The 19,366-nt window shown below is 45.8% G+C and overlaps 1 protein-coding gene across 7 annotated transcripts in view; it reads right to left on the reverse strand.

Moving 5' to 3' along the window:
* kaznb (kazrin, periplakin interacting protein b) overlaps positions 1-19,366 on the reverse strand; it is a 159,312-nt gene that overhangs the window by 110,075 nt on the left and 29,871 nt on the right. For all 7 annotated transcript variants that reach the window (XR_011667142.1, XM_071334969.1, XM_071334968.1 and 4 more), the window contains exon 2: positions 16,287-16,444. Coding sequence is in view for 6 of the 7 variants with exons in the window: in XM_071334969.1 (XP_071191070.1) it covers positions 16,287-16,444 (158 nt within the window). In the remaining variant the exon portion in view is untranslated. The remainder of the gene's footprint in view (positions 1-16,286; positions 16,445-19,366) is intronic.

Consider the following 19,366-nt stretch of genomic DNA (forward strand, 5'->3'; position numbering starts at 1 on the left):
CTGGTACAAATAGTTATAAACTGCTGTGGTGTAGTTACTTTTGAAGACACAAGCTCAAGTACACAGTACAAATACGCAAAAAATATGAAAATATAAAACATTTATATGACGTACTTCCTATTTAACTAAATTGTACGAATAAGGCTTGGAATGACTTATATGCTTTCTAAATATAGTATAATCAAATTATAAAACCACAAATTATAAGATTTCACCTTCCTTATAACTGTAAAATATATATGTGTTTGTTTAGGGTTAGAGAAAATGTGCATGTTTTCTAGAGGTCTCCCTTGATCAAAACATAGCCGTGAACGTCACCCAAAATTCTAGCTTGGCTTCCTGAACTCGCTAGGAATTCGCCTTTCATCTCATATTAATCTTGTTCGTCTATGAAAAAGAGAAGAGTTGGGCAGCTAGCAGCTGGCTAGCTGCCCAGCAGCTAGCCAGCTAGCAAACGTCCACCGTCTACCGAATAGCAGCACTGTAGCAACTATTACACCCAACTGAACGACTTGATTAGTGTAGTGTTAGCTAGCTACATAGTTGTCTTTGCTGTCTTCGTATCCAAGATAATTGTGTAGTTTAGAGTGTGTAGTTTTAGAGTGATTATCTTAATTTACCGAGGCTAGCTAGCCAGCTATCTGTCGTCCGTAACGTAGGAGACACTGCTAGCTAGCCAACAGCTAGCCAACGTCTACCGAATAGAACTTCTGCACTCAACAACCCGGTCGCATTCCGCTTCGCTCCACAGGTAGTATCACATTTTCATTTCATTTCATTACAGTACAACGGTTTGATTTGTTTGATCGTAGCTAGCTACATAGCTAGCTACATAGCCGTCTTTGTATCAAAGATAATTGTGTAGTCTAGAGCGATTTTCTAGGTTAGCTAGCCAGCTATTGTCGTTCTTTTAACGCAACGTAACGTAATCAACACTGCTAGCTAGCCAGCTAGCCCCCGAATAGCAGCACTGTAGATACTATTACACTCAACGGAACGACTTGATTAGTGTAGTGTCAACAACGCAGCCACTGCCAGCTAGCCTACAAAGTCAACAACTGCCAGCTAGCCTACAAAGTCAACAACGCAGCTACTGCCAGCTAGCCTACTTCAGCAGTACTGTATCATCTTAATCATTTTAGTCAATAAGATTCTTGCTACGTAAGCTTAACTTTCTGAACATTCGAGACGCGTAGTCCACTTGCCACTCCAATCTCCTTTGCATTAGCGTAGTCTCTTCTGTAGCCTGTCAACTATGTGTCTGTCTATCCCTGTTCTCTCCTCTCTGCACAGACCATACAAACGCTCCACACCGCGTGGCATCGGCCACCCTAATCTGGTGGTCCCAGCGCGCACGACCCACGTGGAGTTCCAGGTCTCCGGTAGCCTCTGGAACTGCCGATCTGCGGCCAACAAGGCAGAGTTCATCTCAGCCTATGCCTCCCTCCAGTCCCTCGACTTCCTGGCACTGACGGAAACATGGATCACCACAGATAACACTGCTACTCCTACTGCTCTCTCTTCGTCCGCCCACGTGTTCTCGCACACCCCGAGAGCTTCTGGTCAGCGGGGTGGTGGCACCGGGATCCTCATCTCTCCCAAGTGGTCATTCTCTCTTTCTCCCCTTACCCATCTGTCTATCGCCTCCTTTGAATTCCATGCTGTCACAGTTACCAGCCCTTTCAAGCTTAACATCCTTATCATTTATCGCCCTCCAGGTTCCCTCGGAGAGTTCATCAATGAGCTCGATGCCTTGATTAGCTCCTTTCCTGAGGACGGCTCACCTCTCACAGTTCTGGGCGACTTTAACCTCCCCACGTCTACCTTTGACTCATTCCTCTCTGCCTCCTTCTTTCCACTCCTCTCCTCTTTTGACCTCACCCTCTCACCTTCCCCCCCTACTCACAAGGCAGGCAATACGCTCGACCTCATCTTTACTAGATGCTGTTCTTCCACTAACCTCATTGCAACTCCCCTCCAAGTCTCCGACCACTACCTTGTATCCTTTTCCCTCTCGCTCTCATCCAACACTTCCCACACTGCCCCTACTCGGATGGTATCGCGCCGTCCCAACCTTCGCTCTCTCTCCCCCGCTACCCTCTCCTCTTCCATCCTATCATCTCTTCCCTCTGCTCAAACCTTCTCCAACCTATCTCCTGATTCTGCCTCCTCAACCCTCCTCTCCTCCCTTTCTGCATCCTTTGACTCTCTATGTCCCCTATCCTCCAGGCCGGCTCGGTCCTCCCCTCCCGCTCCGTGGCTCGACGACTCATTGCGAGCTCACAGAACAGGGCTCCGGGCAGCCGAGCGGAAATGGAGGAAAACTCGCCTCCCTGCGGACCTGGCATCCTTTCACTCCCTCCTCTCTACATTTTCCTCTTCTGTCTCTGCTGCTAAAGCCACTTTCTACCACTCTAAATTCCAAGCATCTGCCTCTAACCCCAGGAAGCTCTTTGCCACCTTCTCCTCCCTCCTGAATCCTCCTCCCCCTCCCCCCCCTCCTCCCTCTCTGCAGATGACTTCGTCAACCATTTTGAAAAGAAGGTCGACGACATCCGATCCTCGTTTGCTAAGTCAAACGACACCGCTGGTTCTGCTCACACTGCCCCACCCTGTGCTCTGACCTCTTTCTCCCCTCTCTCTCCAGATGAAATCTCGCGTCTTGTGACGGCCGGCCGCCCAACAACCTGCCCGCTTGACCCTATCCCCTCCTCTCTTCTCCAGACCATTTCCGGAGACCTTCTCCCTTACCTCACCTCGCTCATCAACTCATCCCTGACCGCTGGCTACGTCCCTTCCGTCTTCAAGAAAGCGAGAGTTGCACCCCTTCTGAAAAAACCTACACTCGATCCCTCCGATGTCAACAACTACAGACCAGTATCCCTTCTTTCTTTTCTCTCCAAAACTCTTGAACGTGCCGTCCTTGGCCAGCTCTCCCGCTATCTCTCTCAGAATGACCTTCTTGATCCAAATCAGTCAGGTTTCAAGACTAGTCATTCAACTGAGACTGCTCTTCTCTGTATCACGGAGGCGCTCCGCACTGCTAAAGCTAACTCTCTCTCCTCTGCTCTCATCCTTCTAGACCTATCGGCTGCCTTCGATACTGTGAACCATCAGATCCTCCTCTCCACCCTCTCCGAGTTGGGCATCTCCGGCGCGGCCCACGCTTGGATTGCGTCCTACCTGACAGGTCGCTCCTACCAGGTGGCGTGGCGAGAATCTGTCTCCTCACCACGTGCTCTCACCACTGGTGTCCCCCAGGGCTCTGTTCTAGGCCCTCTCCTATTCTCGCTATACACCAAGTCACTTGGCTCTGTCATAACCTCACATGGTCTCTCCTATCATTGCTATGCAGACGACACACAACTAATCTTCTCCTTTCCCCCTTCTGATGACCAGGTGGCGAATCGCATCTCTGCATGTCTGGCAGACATATCAGTGTGGATGACGGATCACCACCTCAAGCTGAACCTCGGCAAGACGGAGCTGCTCTTCCTCCCGGGGAAGGACTGCCCGTTCCATGATCTCGCCATCACGGTTGACAACTCCATTGTGTCCTCCTCCCAGAGCGCTAAGAACCTTGGCGTGATCCTGGACAACACCCTGTCGTTCTCAACCAACATCAAGGCGGTGGCCCGTTCCTGTAGGTTCATGCTCTACAACATCCGCAGAGTACGACCCTGCCTCACACAGGAAGCGGCGCAGGTCCTAATCCAGGCACTTGTCATCTCCCGTCTGGATTACTGCAACTCGCTGTTGGCTGGGCTCCCTGCCTGTGCCATTAAACCCCTACAACTCATCCAGAACGCCGCAGCCCGTCTGGTGTTCAACCTTCCCAAGTTCTCTCACGTCACCCCGCTCCTCCGCTCTCTCCACTGGCTTCCAGTTGAAGCTCGCATCCGCTACAAGACCATGGTGCTTGCCTACGGAGCTGTGAGGGGAACGGCACCTCAGTACCTCCAGGCTCTGATCAGGCCCTACACCCAAACAAGGGCACTGCGTTCATCCACCTCTGGCCTGCTCGCCTCCCTACCACTGAGGAAGTACAGTTCCCGCTCAGCCCAGTCAAAACTGTTCGCTGCTCTGGCCCCCCAATGGTGGAACAAACTCCCTCACGACGCCAGGACAGCGGAGTCAATCACCACCTTCCGGAGACACCTGAAACCCCACCTCTTTAAGGAATACCTAGGATAGGATAAAGTAATCCTTCTCACTCCCCCCCCCCCCTTAAAAGATTTAGATGCACTATTGTAAAGTGGCCGTTCCACTGGATGTCATAAGGTGAATGCACCAATTTGTAAGTCGCTCTGGATAAGAGCGTCTGCTAAATGACTTAAATGTAAATGTAAATGTATTTTGTTAATGGCTATAAATCAATCTCAGATGCTACCATGATGAAACCACTCTCACCTGCTGCATTATGATGTAACAATTGCAGGCATATGCTTTGTCCGTGGCTGTGATGTAGGGTTCAGCCAGGAGTTGATGAACAGTCGGAAGAGCGAATTAAATTATAGGAGGGACATCCCAGCTTCAAGTGGTTTCAGATTTCACATCCTACGTCAAGGCTAACAAAATATACTACTGTTTCCGCGGGAACCAGGGCTATCAAAACAAACTCTGAACCAATTACATTAATTTGGGGACAGGTCGAAAAGCATTAAACATTTAGCTTGCACTTGCTAGCTAATTTGTCCTATTTAGCTAGCTTGCTGTTGCTAGATAATTGGTCCTGGGATATAAACATTGAGTTGTTATTTTACCTGAAATGCACAAGGCCCTCTACTCCGACAATTAATCCACACATAAAACGGTCAACCGAATCGTTTCTAGTCATCTCTCCTCCTTCCAGGCTTTTTTATCTTTGAACTTATATGGTGATTGGCATCTAAACTTTCATAGTATTACCACGACGACCGGCAACAAAGTTTGTCTTTCAATCACCCACGTGGGTATAACCAATGAGGAGATGGCACGTGGGTACCTGCTTCTATAAACCAATGAGGAGATGGGAGAGGCAGGACTTGCAGCGCGATCTGCGTCAGAAATAGAAGGGACTTCTATTTTAGCCCTTGGCAACGCAGACGCTCGTTGACGCGCGCGAGCAGTGTGGGTGCAATAATTGAATAACATAGATTCCTAAATTTATTTTGCGACACGAGCGGTGTAGTCAGGGTATAAGAGGTCAATGCGTATTTCAACTGCACCTTCCTGGCATCTTATGTCATGCAGCAGACAAGAGGACAAGAGTTCATTAAAATACAATCTGCTCTCTAAAGAAACCATGAAGATGCATGACAAAATAAAAGTGCTCCAGGGATTTAAGAGAATGTTATTTGACTCAATGATATTGAAATATATATTGCTTGAGTCAGAGAGCACTGTTTTCCTATACTCACGACTGCTGTAGAAATAACTGCTGGTTAAATAAATAAATGTAATATCAGGTTGTCTGGGACGTAACTTAACACTGTATGTACTAGAACTGCACCGTACAAAACATTAGGAACACCTGCTCTTTCCATGACATAGACTGGCCAGGTGAATCCAGATGAAAGCTATGATCACTTATTGATCACCTGTTAAATCCACTTGGTGGAGACAGGTTAAAGAAGGATTTTTAAGCCTCGGAACAATTGAGACATGGATTGTGTGTGTGTACCATTCAGAGGGTGAATGGGCAAGACAAAGTCTCCTTTATATTTTACAACCTCAAGCTGAACCTCGGCAAGACGGAGCTGCTCTTCCTCCCGGGGAAGGACTGCCCGTTCCATGATCTCGCCATCACGGTTGACAACTCCATTGTGTCCTCCTCCCAGAGTGCTAAGAACCTTGGCGTGATCCTGGACAACACCCTGTCGTTCTCAACTAACATCAAGGCGGTGACCCGTTCCTGTAGGTTCATGCTCTACAACATTCGCAGAGTACGACCCTGCCTCACGCAGGAAGCGGCGCAGGTCCTAATCCAGGCACTTGTCATCTCCCGTCTGGATTACTGCAACTCGCTGTTGGCTGGGCTCCCTGCCTGTGCCATTAAACCCCTATAACTCATCCAGAACGCCGCAGCCCGTCTGGTGTTCAACTTTCCCAAGTTCTCTCACGTCACCCCGCTCCTCCGCTCTCTCCACTGGCTTCCAGTTGAAGCTCGCATCCGCTACAAGACCATGGTGCTTGCCTACGGAGCTGTGAGGGGAACGGCACCTCCGTACCTTCAGGCTCTGATCAGGCCCTACACCCAAACAAGGGCACTGCGTTCATCCACCTCTGGCCTGCTCGCCTCCCTACCACTGAGGAAGTACAGTTCCCGCTCAGCCCAGTCAAAACTGTTCGCTGCTCTGGCCCCCCAATGGTGGAACAAACTCCCTCACGACGCCAGGACAGCGGAGTCAATCACCACCTTCCGGAGACACCTGAAACCCCACCTCTTTAAGGAATACCTAGGATAGGATAAAGTAATCCTTCTCACTCCCCCCCCCCCTTAAAAGATTTAGATGCACTATTGTAAAGTGGCCGTTCCACTGGATGTCATAAGGTGAATGCACCAATTTGTAAGTCGCTCTGGATAAGAGCGTCTGCTAAATGACTTAAATGTAAATGTAAATGTATTTTGTTAATGGCTATAAATCAATCTCAGATGCTACCATGATGAAACCACTCTCACCTGCTGCATTATGATGTAACAATTGCAGGCATATGCTTTGTCCGTGGCTGTGATGTAGGGTTCAGCCAGGAGTTGATGAACAGTCGGAAGAGCGAATTAAATTATAGGAGGGACATCCCAGCTTCAAGTGGTTTCAGATTTCACATCCTACGTCAAGGCTAACAAAATATACTACTGTTTCCGCGGGAACCAGGGCTATCAAAACAAACTCTGAACCAATTACATTAATTTGGGGACAGGTCGAAAAGCATTAAACATTTAGCTTGCACTTGCTAGCTAATTTGTCCTATTTAGCTAGCTTGCTGTTGCTAGATAATTGGTCCTGGGATATAAACATTGAGTTGTTATTTTACCTGAAATGCACAAGGCCCTCTACTCCGACAATTAATCCACACATAAAACGGTCAACCGAATCGTTTCTAGTCATCTCTCCTCCTTCCAGGCTTTTTTATCTTTGAACTTATATGGTGATTGGCATCTAAACTTTCATAGTATTACCACGACGACCGGCAACAAAGTTTGTCTTTCAATCACCCACGTGGGTATAACCAATGAGGAGATGGCACGTGGGTACCTGCTTCTATAAACCAATGAGGAGATGGGAGAGGCAGGACTTGCAGCGCGATCTGCGTCAGAAATAGAAGGGACTTCTATTTTAGCCCTTGGCAACGCAGACGCTCGTTGACGCGCGCGAGCAGTGTGGGTGCAATAATTGAATAACATAGATTCCTAAATTTATTTTGCGACACGAGCGGTGTAGTCAGGGTATAAGAGGTCAATGCGTATTTCAACTGCACCTTCCTGGCATCTTATGTCATGCAGCAGACAAGAGGACAAGAGTTCATTAAAATACAATCTGCTCTCTAAAGAAACCATGAAGATGCATGACAAAATAAAAGTGCTCCAGGGATTTAAGAGAATGTTATTTGACTCAATGATATTGAAATATATATTGCTTGAGTCAGAGAGCACTGTTTTCCTATACTCACGACTGCTGTAGAAATAACTGCTGGTTAAATAAATAAATGTAATATCAGGTTGTCTGGGACGTAACTTAACACTGTATGTACTAGAACTGCACCGTACAAAACATTAGGAACACCTGCTCTTTCCATGACATAGACTGGCCAGGTGAATCCAGATGAAAGCTATGATCACTTATTGATCACCTGTTAAATCCACTTGGTGGAGACAGGTTAAAGAAGGATTTTTAAGCCTCGGAACAATTGAGACATGGATTGTGTGTGTGTACCATTCAGAGGGTGAATGGGCAAGACAAAGTCTCCTTTATATTTTACAACCTCAAGCTGAACCTCGGCAAGACGGAGCTGCTCTTCCTCCCGGGGAAGGACTGCCCGTTCCATGATCTCGCCATCACGGTTGACAACTCCATTGTGTCCTCCTCCCAGAGTGCTAAGAACCTTGGCGTGATCCTGGACAACACCCTGTCGTTCTCAACTAACATCAAGGCGGTGACCCGTTCCTGTAGGTTCATGCTCTACAACATTCGCAGAGTACGACCCTGCCTCACGCAGGAAGCGGCGCAGGTCCTAATCCAGGCACTTGTCATCTCCCGTCTGGATTACTGCAACTCGCTGTTGGCTGGGCTCCCTGCCTGTGCCATTAAACCCCTACAACTCATCCAGAACGCCGCAGCCCGTCTGGTGTTCAACTTTCCCAAGTTCTCTCACGTCACCCCGCTCCTCCGCTCTCTCCACTGGCTTCCAGTTGAAGCTCGCATCCGCTACAAGACCATGGTGCTTGCCTACGGAGCTGTGAGGGGAACGGCACCTCCGTACCTTCAGGCTCTGATCAGGCCCTACACCCAAACAAGGGCACTGCGTTCATCCACCTCTGGCCTGCTCGCCTCCCTACCTCTGAGGAAGTACAGTTCCCGCTCAGCCCAGTCAAAACTGTTCGCTGCTCTGGCACCCCAATGGTGGAACAAACTCCCTCACGACGCCAGGTCAGCGGAGTCAATCACCACCTTCCGGAGACACCTGAAACCCCACCTCTTTAAGGAATACCTAGGATAGGATAAAGTAATCCTTCTAACCCCCCCCCCTTAAAAGAGTTAGATGCACTATTGTAAAGTGGTTGTTCCACTGGATATCATAAGGTGAATGCACCAATTTGTAAGTCGCTCTGGATAAGAGCGTCTGCTAAATGACTTAAATGTAAATGTAAATGTAAAGTGCCTTTAAACGGGGTATGGTAGTAGGTGCCAGGCGCACCGGTTTGAGTGTGTCCAGAACTGCAGCGCTCCTGGGTTTTTCACACTCAACAGTTTCCTGTGTGTATCAAGAGTGGTCCACCACCCATAGGACATCCAGCCAACTTGACACAACTGTGAGAAGCATTTGATTCAGCATGGGCCCACATTCCTGTGGAACGTTTTCGACACCTTGTAGAGGTCAAGCCCCAACGAATTGAGCCTGTTCTGAGTGCAAAAAGGGAAGGTGTTCCTAATGTTTTGTCCACTCAGTGTATAGATTGCATAGCATCTTTGTAATTGTACTTTGACAATTTCTTCATTGTGAAATAAACTAAAGTCCCATTAGGACTGTTATGAGAGGCCATCAGTGGGTGAGTCAGCTATCCAGTGACACAGAGCCATTGGAGGAGATAACAGGGGCAGGGGAATAACCCCAGGAAAACATAGTGGGAGTTCTAATGAATACTAATCACATTATGTAGATGCCGTACACAGCCTACTGTACGATCATGATGATTCCAACCACTTAATTTTTTTAACATGCTGGAATTGGATTTCTTTATCAGGGACATTTCCTATCTAATTTATAACATCCAATGTGACACTATACTTTCTCTATTCATCTTCATATCAATTTGCGGTGGCTTTCTATTGTGTCACCTTATGCATAATAACATAGACTGACGTAGAGGTCTCCAAAAACCCAATGAGGGGATCAGGGGCACAAGACAATTAACATGTGAGCGAAATGACAAATTGAGTGAATTTGACCAGACAACTGGTAGAACACGCTGGAACAAATTCAAATGAGCCATGTCTAAAGCGGGCAACCTGTCTGCCTTAACCACTTTGCTGAGAAGTGGCTCTTGAGGCAATTCAGCCGGTCTCACTTCATCACTAGGGTTCTTGTGTGTCCTGTCCAAAATCGCAGATTGGGAGTGAAAGCTAGCTGACACACACACACACACACACACACACACACACACACACACACACACACACACACACACACACACACACACACACGCACACGCACACACACACACACACACACACACGAGGCCAGGATACTCTGGGAACTGTCAGGATTAAAACACGTAGCAGCGCTCATAAATAGATGGGATATATCTTTGGTAACCTTGTCCATGTGATTACACTAGTCATTATAGTAGTCATCACAGTGGCAGGGACATCTGTGGTAGGGCAACTGGTCGTTGAAGGGGACAGAGGACATTAAGGAAGGTATCATTTAACATGAAAATACCAAAAAGTTTTTTTTTTATCCTAATCATACAGTTGACTAAAACTTTATATAGTGGAAAGCGACCTCATCCTGGTAAAATGGAAACAGTATTGAACAGCAATATGATGAAAACTAGGTCTGGATTATGGATTTTGCCCAGAACCTTCAACCATTCCTAAGAATAAACCTGCATCCATAGTATATTTGATTCAATATCGAGAACCGCCATCAAACTCCTGGCTTTCTGCAATCGCTAGTACAGTTCATCTCATGGAGTTCTGTATTGTGGCCAGCTGGTGGCGCTGCAGCAAGCCCAGGTTCCTATTGTAAAGTCCTGTACTATACTACTTCACTATTATAATACAATATAGTAAAATAGTTTTAAAAAAAAAAGAAAAACCCTTGAATGAGGAAGTGTGTCCATACTTCTGAGTGGTACTGTAGACCATAAGGGATTCTGATATAGTTTGCTATTGTTTTGATTCATTCAGAGAGGAGAGATGTATGAACAATACCATTAGTTCATTATTTAGCATCTGTTCGTCTGTGAGATTTCTTCTCCTGCTGTTGAGGGTGTTTCTTCTTGAGGCCTGACACCTCAAGACATCAGCTGCTGTGCACAGAAGACCAAGAGGATGGAAGTTGTGAGATTAATATTCTGCACGGTAGAAAATAGTAAAAATAAAGAAAAACCCTTGAATGTGTAGGTGTGTCCAAACTTTTGACTTGTACTGTATGCTGAACTCTGGTGTTGGCAGCCTCAGCTTCTCTCTCTCTCTCTGAGGACATTCTGTAGCCATCTCCATGCCTCCCCTCAGAGCTCTCTCAGAGTTTCCAATGCGAGACGAGTGAACGTATTCCCTTCGACCAGACACAAACAAGACCACAACAAGGGCCCCGAACAGCACAAACACTCTCCCTGTCAGTCAGGAGCAGATGGGCGAGGAGGAAGAGACCTTTTATATCATCAACACTCTCTCTGAAATTGAGGTGAGCACCTTTGGTCTGCAGAAAGAGTGAGTGTAGTGATCCGGATCACCTTTGTGACAGCACTCTCCGTTTCTATGGCAACGTACACACAAGTGATGCTCCAGTTTAAACTGCTTCAACAGGCAGCTTTGGTGAGGGCTTTAGACGACCAAACCCCAACATGTTCTTTCACCATCACAAAATTCCTACATGTAAAGCAAAGGCTTGATCTACCGAGCAATGTGCCCTCAATGTACAGGGGTTATTGGACGTATGATCAGAGATGATATTCTACTGTATTCAAGGGACTTGGGGAACAATGCAAAGAATCACTTACATCTGCGTATCATGCCATTGACAGGCGGTAATATCCTCAATGTGATAAAGCAAGTGAAGTATCCAACAGCGGTGCTATTCTGTCCTCATCCAGGCATAGGACCCTTAGATATGACAGGTATTTCATTTCAGCAGATTCTCCACAGTTGGATGGATCCAAAACAGATGTAAAATAACGAATGTATCATAGTGGTTTAAAATGCCTAGATCGGTTTGAAAGGGCATATCAGCTCAAACCGCACAGCTAGAAAATGAACGACCTCCTCTCTTTGAAGTCCAGACCGCACCAGTCTATCAAATGAAGAAACCTTGGTTCAGGAAATTATCTCACACCGTCACACGATGAATCAGGTGGCAGAGAAAGTAATGACGGCCAGTCAAATGAGACGAAAGACATTGTCGTTTGCTGAGATGAGATAAGATCTGTGTTCTCCTCTGACAAAACAATGTAATTATTATTATTTTCTTTACCTCGGCAGTAAAGGGTTCACACTTGAAACGAAGGCCGACAACTCTCATACACACCATCCATGGCCTGCAAGGCTCTAAGTAGTAGAATACAAGTAATGATGAGACGCTAGCTAGGAGTTATGGATCAATATTCAAGATGGGGCAGCAAATCAACACTCGCCTGGGTCGTTCTTTGTGTGTCTGTTGATCAGTTTATTAGTGCAATATGTGAAGGGCCTGAACCCCCTCTCAGACCCAGACACACACACACCTCAGCTGAAGGAGTTGCAGAAAGAACTGAGGGCTAGAATCCAAACCCAGCTGGATCAATACCCCAGCCTCCCAATTCATTTTCTCACAGGCCATTGGCTCACATCCCTCCTTTAACTCTTGATTGGTCAATAAATAATTTAAAATGGTGACAGTGCCAAAAGCACTATAATTGGGCATCAAATTGGCACCTTACCTATCTGTCTAATCAAAACATGTTTTGTAGCAGCCATAACATAATTCACTGTAGTTGTAAATCTGCACACTCCACCAAATTTACTCAGATCTTCCTAAAATGTTGTAATTGACTAGAATGTTTTTGATGTGCATTGCTCATAATCAGACTCTTGTGAACTGACCGTAAGTGGCTGGAGGTGATGGCTAGGATTAATAGCACTTCTAATCATACTACTGCTGCCTCCTGCTCTGGCTGCCTTTTCGCCTCTGTGTTCGTCCAGTATGGAATTTCTAGGCTCTCTGTTTTTGCTTCCACTACAGACACCGTTCATTGCCAAACAGACAGACCCTGACCCTGAACGTCTGAGTAGTGGAAGAGAGGGGAGATTAAGGATGTGCAAGGTCTGCAGAACAACCCACCCATAACGCCAACCCACTGTCCGATCAATACTGTAATCACTTCCTGGTCTCCCATCTAACAGTCTGCCTACAGTGGGCTATCTATTATTCTGTAAAACGGCTCAAAGCCTTTAGCTAATACACAAGGAAAGCTCTCCTGCTTGGACAGAGTGACCATGACACCCAAACTGACAGTGAATGGTGTATGGGTGCCAGGACTGCTCTTTTTGGGGTCTCTAACCAGTCCCAGTCCGGCTTTGTGTTTAGTCTGCATTGACTCAGTATTGCAACAGTTTGAAGTACTGCTCCTGAGTTTGGGTATAGTTTACCGTACAGTATTTTGACATTCTGAGCAGTACTAAGTGGTTGAGCAGTGAGTTCTCTTTCCACCATCAACAGATCAGAACAGCAACCTATGGAAAACCCACTGACACCTCCACCAAAGTAACGCAACGTAACGCTACGCTACGCCAAGTCAGTCGCCACACCCACAGAAAGGCATTTGATTAGTCACCCAGCCACAGCACAGCACATAAATAATGCATCCGTGCAAAATGATTAACGAGGCAATCAATTATGTGACAGCATTCAAAGAGAAACTATTTAAATCCCTTCTCCCCAAATAAATCTGCCTTTTAGTGGACTTTGCCTTGAGAAATTAACAGATAAAACGTATCAGATTGTTTTTTTGTTTCATTTATTTGCAGTCAAACCAAATATTTGATAAAAAAATAAATATTTGATTCAATTTCCAAAGTCAATATTGCTTATTTCACATAATTCGCTTGTGACTAATTCTGTTCTTTAGCACTTTATGAATCCCAACAAGACGGAGTAAACAGATGTCATCATTATGATACAGTGTTTAATGAGAAACATGAATACTTTTGGTGACAGATATCCTCCTTCAGCAGCCCTATGCCAGGCGCTCACGTTCCTCAACCACAAGTAGCACTAATTAGTGTAAGCGATCTAATGACCCACAACATGATGGGTGATGAAGTGAGAGCAGGCGCGGGGCTGTGCTGGGCTGGTGACAGCGGGTGATGTCAGAGCAGGCTGGAGGGCGGCGAGGTGAGGGTGTGCCGGCTCTTTAAGGTTCTGCGGGGCACCAGAACAGCCCAGTCTGGCTCTGCCACAGAACCAATTAGACTGAGAGGGGCAGCTGTAGCCCTGCTGTCAGCTAGATGAACTCTGGTTCAGACTTACCCCGAGATTGACAGCTAACACGGATGGAGAGAGCGGGATGGGGGGGGGGGAGACTGATTTCAAATTTTTGCCTGCTGCTGCTCTACCCTCAATGAATGCAAAACACTTTGGGTAGACAGGCTGGAAGACAGGCTGGGAGGCAGGCTGACAGGCAGGCTGGCAGGCACTGCTCCTGTGTAGGTAAATTGAGAATAGTCTCTTGACTTTTCTCACATCCCATTTTGCGAGGTTCCGTGGGTAGAGTCAAACACTACAGATATGAGGATGTAATCACGGTGATCATGACTGATCAAACAGAGCATTGGGAAGCACAGTTCAGAAAGGTCCCACTGTGCCCGGAGGGGAGGAGAACGTAGCAGAGAGACACTGTGCTGCCCAGACTGATGTGTAAGCCTACCATTCCAAAATTAAGGGAAGGTCCTGTAGAGGACGCAGAGCTCAACGCTGTCAGTCAAACAGGGGTAGCCTATACTATAGCTACTCTACTATGTGTCTACAACTGACAGGGAAGAGAAGAGGGCGTCAATGGAGGGGCACAGGTGACAGGATGGGCCTCATGGGGGGGAAACGGGTGCAAGTAAAGATAGTGGGTCTACGGGACACAAAGCCAGGGCAACAGGTATACAATTAGTCAACTTGACTGCTACAAGACGCTTCACTTAACATTGAACTGCTACTAACTTCTCACCCAGATAATCAGCAGTCCATTCATGGCAGAAGGCCCCTGCTCATCCATCACCCGTACAGTTTTATATTGTTGAGCTGCAGAGAAACTGACTGTGGGCTAGCAATCTTTCACTCTGGCTTGCATACGATTGGGCCGAGGAGAAGGCGGTGGCCTTTTGCTGAATTACATTCTCTTTAATCAATGACACCGCAGCGTCTCAGACAAATATCTCGGGGAGAACGGCGAGGGGACTCTATATTCATCATGTAAGTGTGTGATGTGACTAAAGGATAAGACAAATCCATCACTGTGTCAAGTCCCGGCGAACATCTAGCAAAACAAGAACAGAAAAGGAATGAGACGATTCAGGGGTAAGACAAACTGTAAAGATGATTTATCAAACGATCCAAGGCAAACCAGAGGATACATGTGGATTGTTGTATTACTTCTTTCTATAGAAATCCATCACATATCATACATATAGAGTCCCTTCTGATGTAGGAAGGAGATCATTACGTCCAGGAAATAACTGTTCAGAAAAGGCAATGGAAAGCATTGTGATTGAAACAAGCATTTTCCATACATCTTGAAGACGGAGAGAGAAACAATACAATGCTTTAGCTCATGGCCAGACTCCCCTCTACAACAACAATGAAGATAGGCAGTGTATTGCCAGATTGGAGACAATTTCCAACATGGATGTGCACTGTTGGGTACTTGGGTCGGCATGATATTGGGGCCTTGGTTTATGCGTACTGTAATCCGTGAGCCGGTCCGAGTCACATTATGGCCATATCTGCAGTGCTGATGCTGTCATAGCGGGGGTTGGGGCTAATGATTACGAAAAGCTCACTTGAATTGAGAGCTTTAAAAGACAGAGCCCATTACATTATTTATGCTACTCTTTGAACGAGGTGACATTCAATTATTCAAACATCGACATTTGGGGACGATTCCGTTTTGTTTGACTTTTGTCTCTCCCAGGTCCTGCATAGAGTTAGTTCACTCATAGCTGCCCTGTCAGTGCCCGTTCCCTGGGAGAAGCTATATCCTCTCCAGAAAAGAAAAAAAACACAAGGTGAAAGATTTGAACAAACACCCTAGGACTACATGAGGTACCTGCAAACGTCATCATAACAGTCCGTAAAGAAAAGGATGGAGCAGAAGTCAACTGATGTAACAGAGCACATGAACTCTCTCAAGTCCTCTCTTAGTTTGCTTGCTTGGAAGGAAATAGTCCAGTACAGTATCAGTTGAAATCCATTTTTTTATTAATGACATTGGAGTGAATGAACTATAAATACTCTAGTCTATTCTTAACAGCCCAAGTATGAGACATCATAATATGAATGCCCTCTCTCTGTATCTAGTGTTGTGTCTCTCTTGTTGTGATGTGTGTTTTCTCCTATATTTATATTGCTTCTTTTTTTTAAATCCCAGGCCCCCGTCCCCGCAGGAGCCCTTTTGCCTTTTGGTAGGCCGTCATTGTAAATAAGAATTTGTTCTTTAACTGACCTGCCTAGTTAAATAAAGGTTCAATAAAAATAAATACAATTGCTGTGAAAAGATCCTGCCTCACTGGATTTCAGCAGGCTCCTACAGCAGAGACTTGTTTTCCCTTTTGACTCTTGCCCTGGTTTTAAAGGAGGTGAATGATCAGGGGTCAGGGATTAGAGATCAGGGGTAATACCTGTGAGTCCATGAGCAGGTGCCTCATCAGGGCCATGGACTTCTTCAAGGTGTCTCTCTCTCCAGGCATGAAGGCCTCGTCCTCCCGGGACAGAGTACCGGGCCTGGTCACCATGAAGTGGACTATCTGGTCATTCAGACTGTTCAGAGACTGGACCGCTAGGAGAGAGAGTGAGACAGAAAGAGAGAGAGAGAGGGAGGGAAGGGAGTGAGAGAAAAAAAAGGTTCAGGGCCATGCATATTTAATTTGACTCACACACACAACAGACACACACAACATTTACAACAATAAGACCGTCGGCCTTTCCATCCATTGCCATGGTGACCTGTCAGCTCAACTGATTTCCCTCACTCTGGCTTTGCTCTCCCATCTTCTCCCTCCCTGCCCTGGCTGATCTCTCCTATTTGCATTCTGAGTGCTGAGCTATAATCGCTCCCATCCCCATGGCCACAGCTACAGCACTGCTCCCTCCACTGGTCTCCTCTCAGCATTAATCCCTCTCTCTCACGTAACCATGGGGGGGGGCATCATTAGAGTAAGTCCATTACCGGCACACAAATCTCACTCCAGCCCATTTGCTGCATTTGTTCATGCTGTAAGCTCCGGCGATCATGCAACCCTTTGTTTTTCAGCCGCTAGAGTCGAAGCAACAATATGTGCAGCACTTTGAAACTAACACACTATGTTCACTTCATAGAGACCTAACCGTGGAGGCTGTAAATGCTCCATTAACCTCTCTGGCCCAAGCCCCTGTGATGGGAGCACTAATGTGACCATGTCCTGTATGAAGGATAATGGTGGTCTTCACTTCAATAGGCAGCTGTGCAGACCACACATGCTATAGTAGCTGTCTAGGGGTGAGAGGAGGAGGTTGTGCTTGTCTACGCAGGTCAGCATATCAGACATTAGAGCAGATGACATTTGACCTTGTGGTGGGAGGCCACACTGAGGTGAAGAGGAGGGTGACCTGCAGAGTAGGTTGAGAGGTCAGCGTAGGGAAGTGGAACCAAGGGACACTGGTCACGTGTGACCCCGTCCCAGATGACAACCAAGGTCAGTCTATCAACACAATGATGAAAGATTTATGTTCCCACCTTTCAGCATTTCATTGAACTGCAACAGCATCACACAGCCAGGGAGACATGTTTATGAGCACACAGCCCCCGCAGGCAGGCAGCGGCACACATCAAATCAGAGGCAGGGAAAAATGTAATGTTTATGGCAGCGGTTGACGAATGGATTCTAATTTGACATTCAACATTTACGAGGTGTACAGTACCTCTTTCTGGCAGAAAGACGGGCAGCGGGCGGACCCGCTGCAGTGTAATAAAACGCTGCTGTTGAAAACGACATTCTGCCAGACGTGGAGAACAGACACACCTTCAGCTGTACTTTGAATTTCCATTCAATGCGTTCTGTCAATGACAGAGAGAGCTAGCTCAGCTCAAAAAAAGCAATTCTATAACAATCCAACTTCAATATGGCAAAATAGAGTGAAAATGCAGTTTTCTCAAATAGGTTTCCACTATTCACATAAGAGGATAAACAAGCTGAAGGTAGGTTATTACAAAACCATATTAGAATAATACTCCACTTCTCTTCTTTACTTCAAGTAAAGTTTTGTAACAACCTCTAGACTCATAAGGCCGGTGACTCCTTCCATTAATGTAGTTCCAGGGTACACAACTCCGGTCCTTGAGGGCCACAGGGTCTGCTGGTTTTCATTCTACGCTTTTGATAAACGACCGTTTACATCTGGGAAAACAGATATGTACACTCTCTGGGAAATCACTAACATGAATTGATCCATTAAGTTCCCGGTAGAAATGAAAACATGGTCGGCCCTCAAAGGACTTGGTGAGGTGCTCTCCTGCACACGTTCCTAGCTTCACATGTAATCATATTCACACAGCAAGTGCAAAGCAGACAAGGAATTAGCATGGAAATGAATACACGCCCCTTTATTCTACAGAGAGTACAACAGTAGAGGAAATGTCAACGCTTGTTTTCAGATCAATGATTGAATACCTTGCCTAAGCATTCAAATCACCTGGAGAGCTGACCATGTGTGAACTCAAGCATTTGATAAGCATAACTGAGAGAAATGTTATCACTGCCCTTTCTCAGCAAGAGCTACACGGCTTATATCATTATAGATATAGGGAAATGTCTAGTCCCTTCACTATTTGCTCAAGCATACATCTTTAAAGTCAATAGCGTTTTGTCTTTCTCTGAACAAGGCCTCTGTAATAATTGATGTTCCTTGTATTATAACAAGGGTATTTTTATATCCAAATATAGACATTAAAGCTACCCATTTGCACACTTTTCAGTAATTTTAAGTTCCTTAAGGATCAACTGGATGGTCAATGAAATCACCAAAGCATTGTTGGGTTAGTGTCAGTCTAGTACTCCTCCACATGGCACATATACACATGTACTTCAAAGTACTACTTAAGTAGTTTTCTGTACTTAAATTACTATTTATATTTTTGACAACTTTTACTTCACTACATTCCTAAACAGAATTATGTACTTTTTACTCCATACATTTTCCCTGACACCCAGACACACTTATCAAGAGAACATCCCTGGCTCTGATCTGGCAGACTCACTAAACACATGCTTCGTTTGTAAATTATGTCAGAGTGTTGGAGTGTACCCCTGGCTATCCGTAAATTTAAAAAACAAGAAAATGGTGCTGTCTGGTTTGCTTAATATAAGGAATTTGAAATGATTTATACTTTTACTTTTGATACTTAAGTATATTTAAAACCAAATACTTTGATTCAAGTAGGATTTTACTGGGTGACTTTCACTTTTACTTGAGTCCTTTTCTATTAAGGTATCGTTACTTTTACTCAAGTATGACAATTGGGTACTTTTTCCAGCACTGCACATGTGAAACAGAATAGGGGCGCTCATTACAGGGTTTGTAGAGCCACTCAAAGACACAATGGCATCAACAATGAACTGTAATGAGACCAGTCAACAGCAGAATCATAAAACTGTAAGAAAACAGTTAACTCTTATTAATGTAACAGCTCTAGAGGGGCATTTCACACTTAATTTCTGTGTTT

The sequence above is a fragment of the Salvelinus alpinus genome, chromosome 12, assembly GCF_045679555.1.
Source record: "Salvelinus alpinus chromosome 12, SLU_Salpinus.1, whole genome shotgun sequence".
In the NCBI taxonomy this organism is placed as follows: domain Eukaryota; kingdom Metazoa; phylum Chordata; class Actinopteri; order Salmoniformes; family Salmonidae; genus Salvelinus; species Salvelinus alpinus.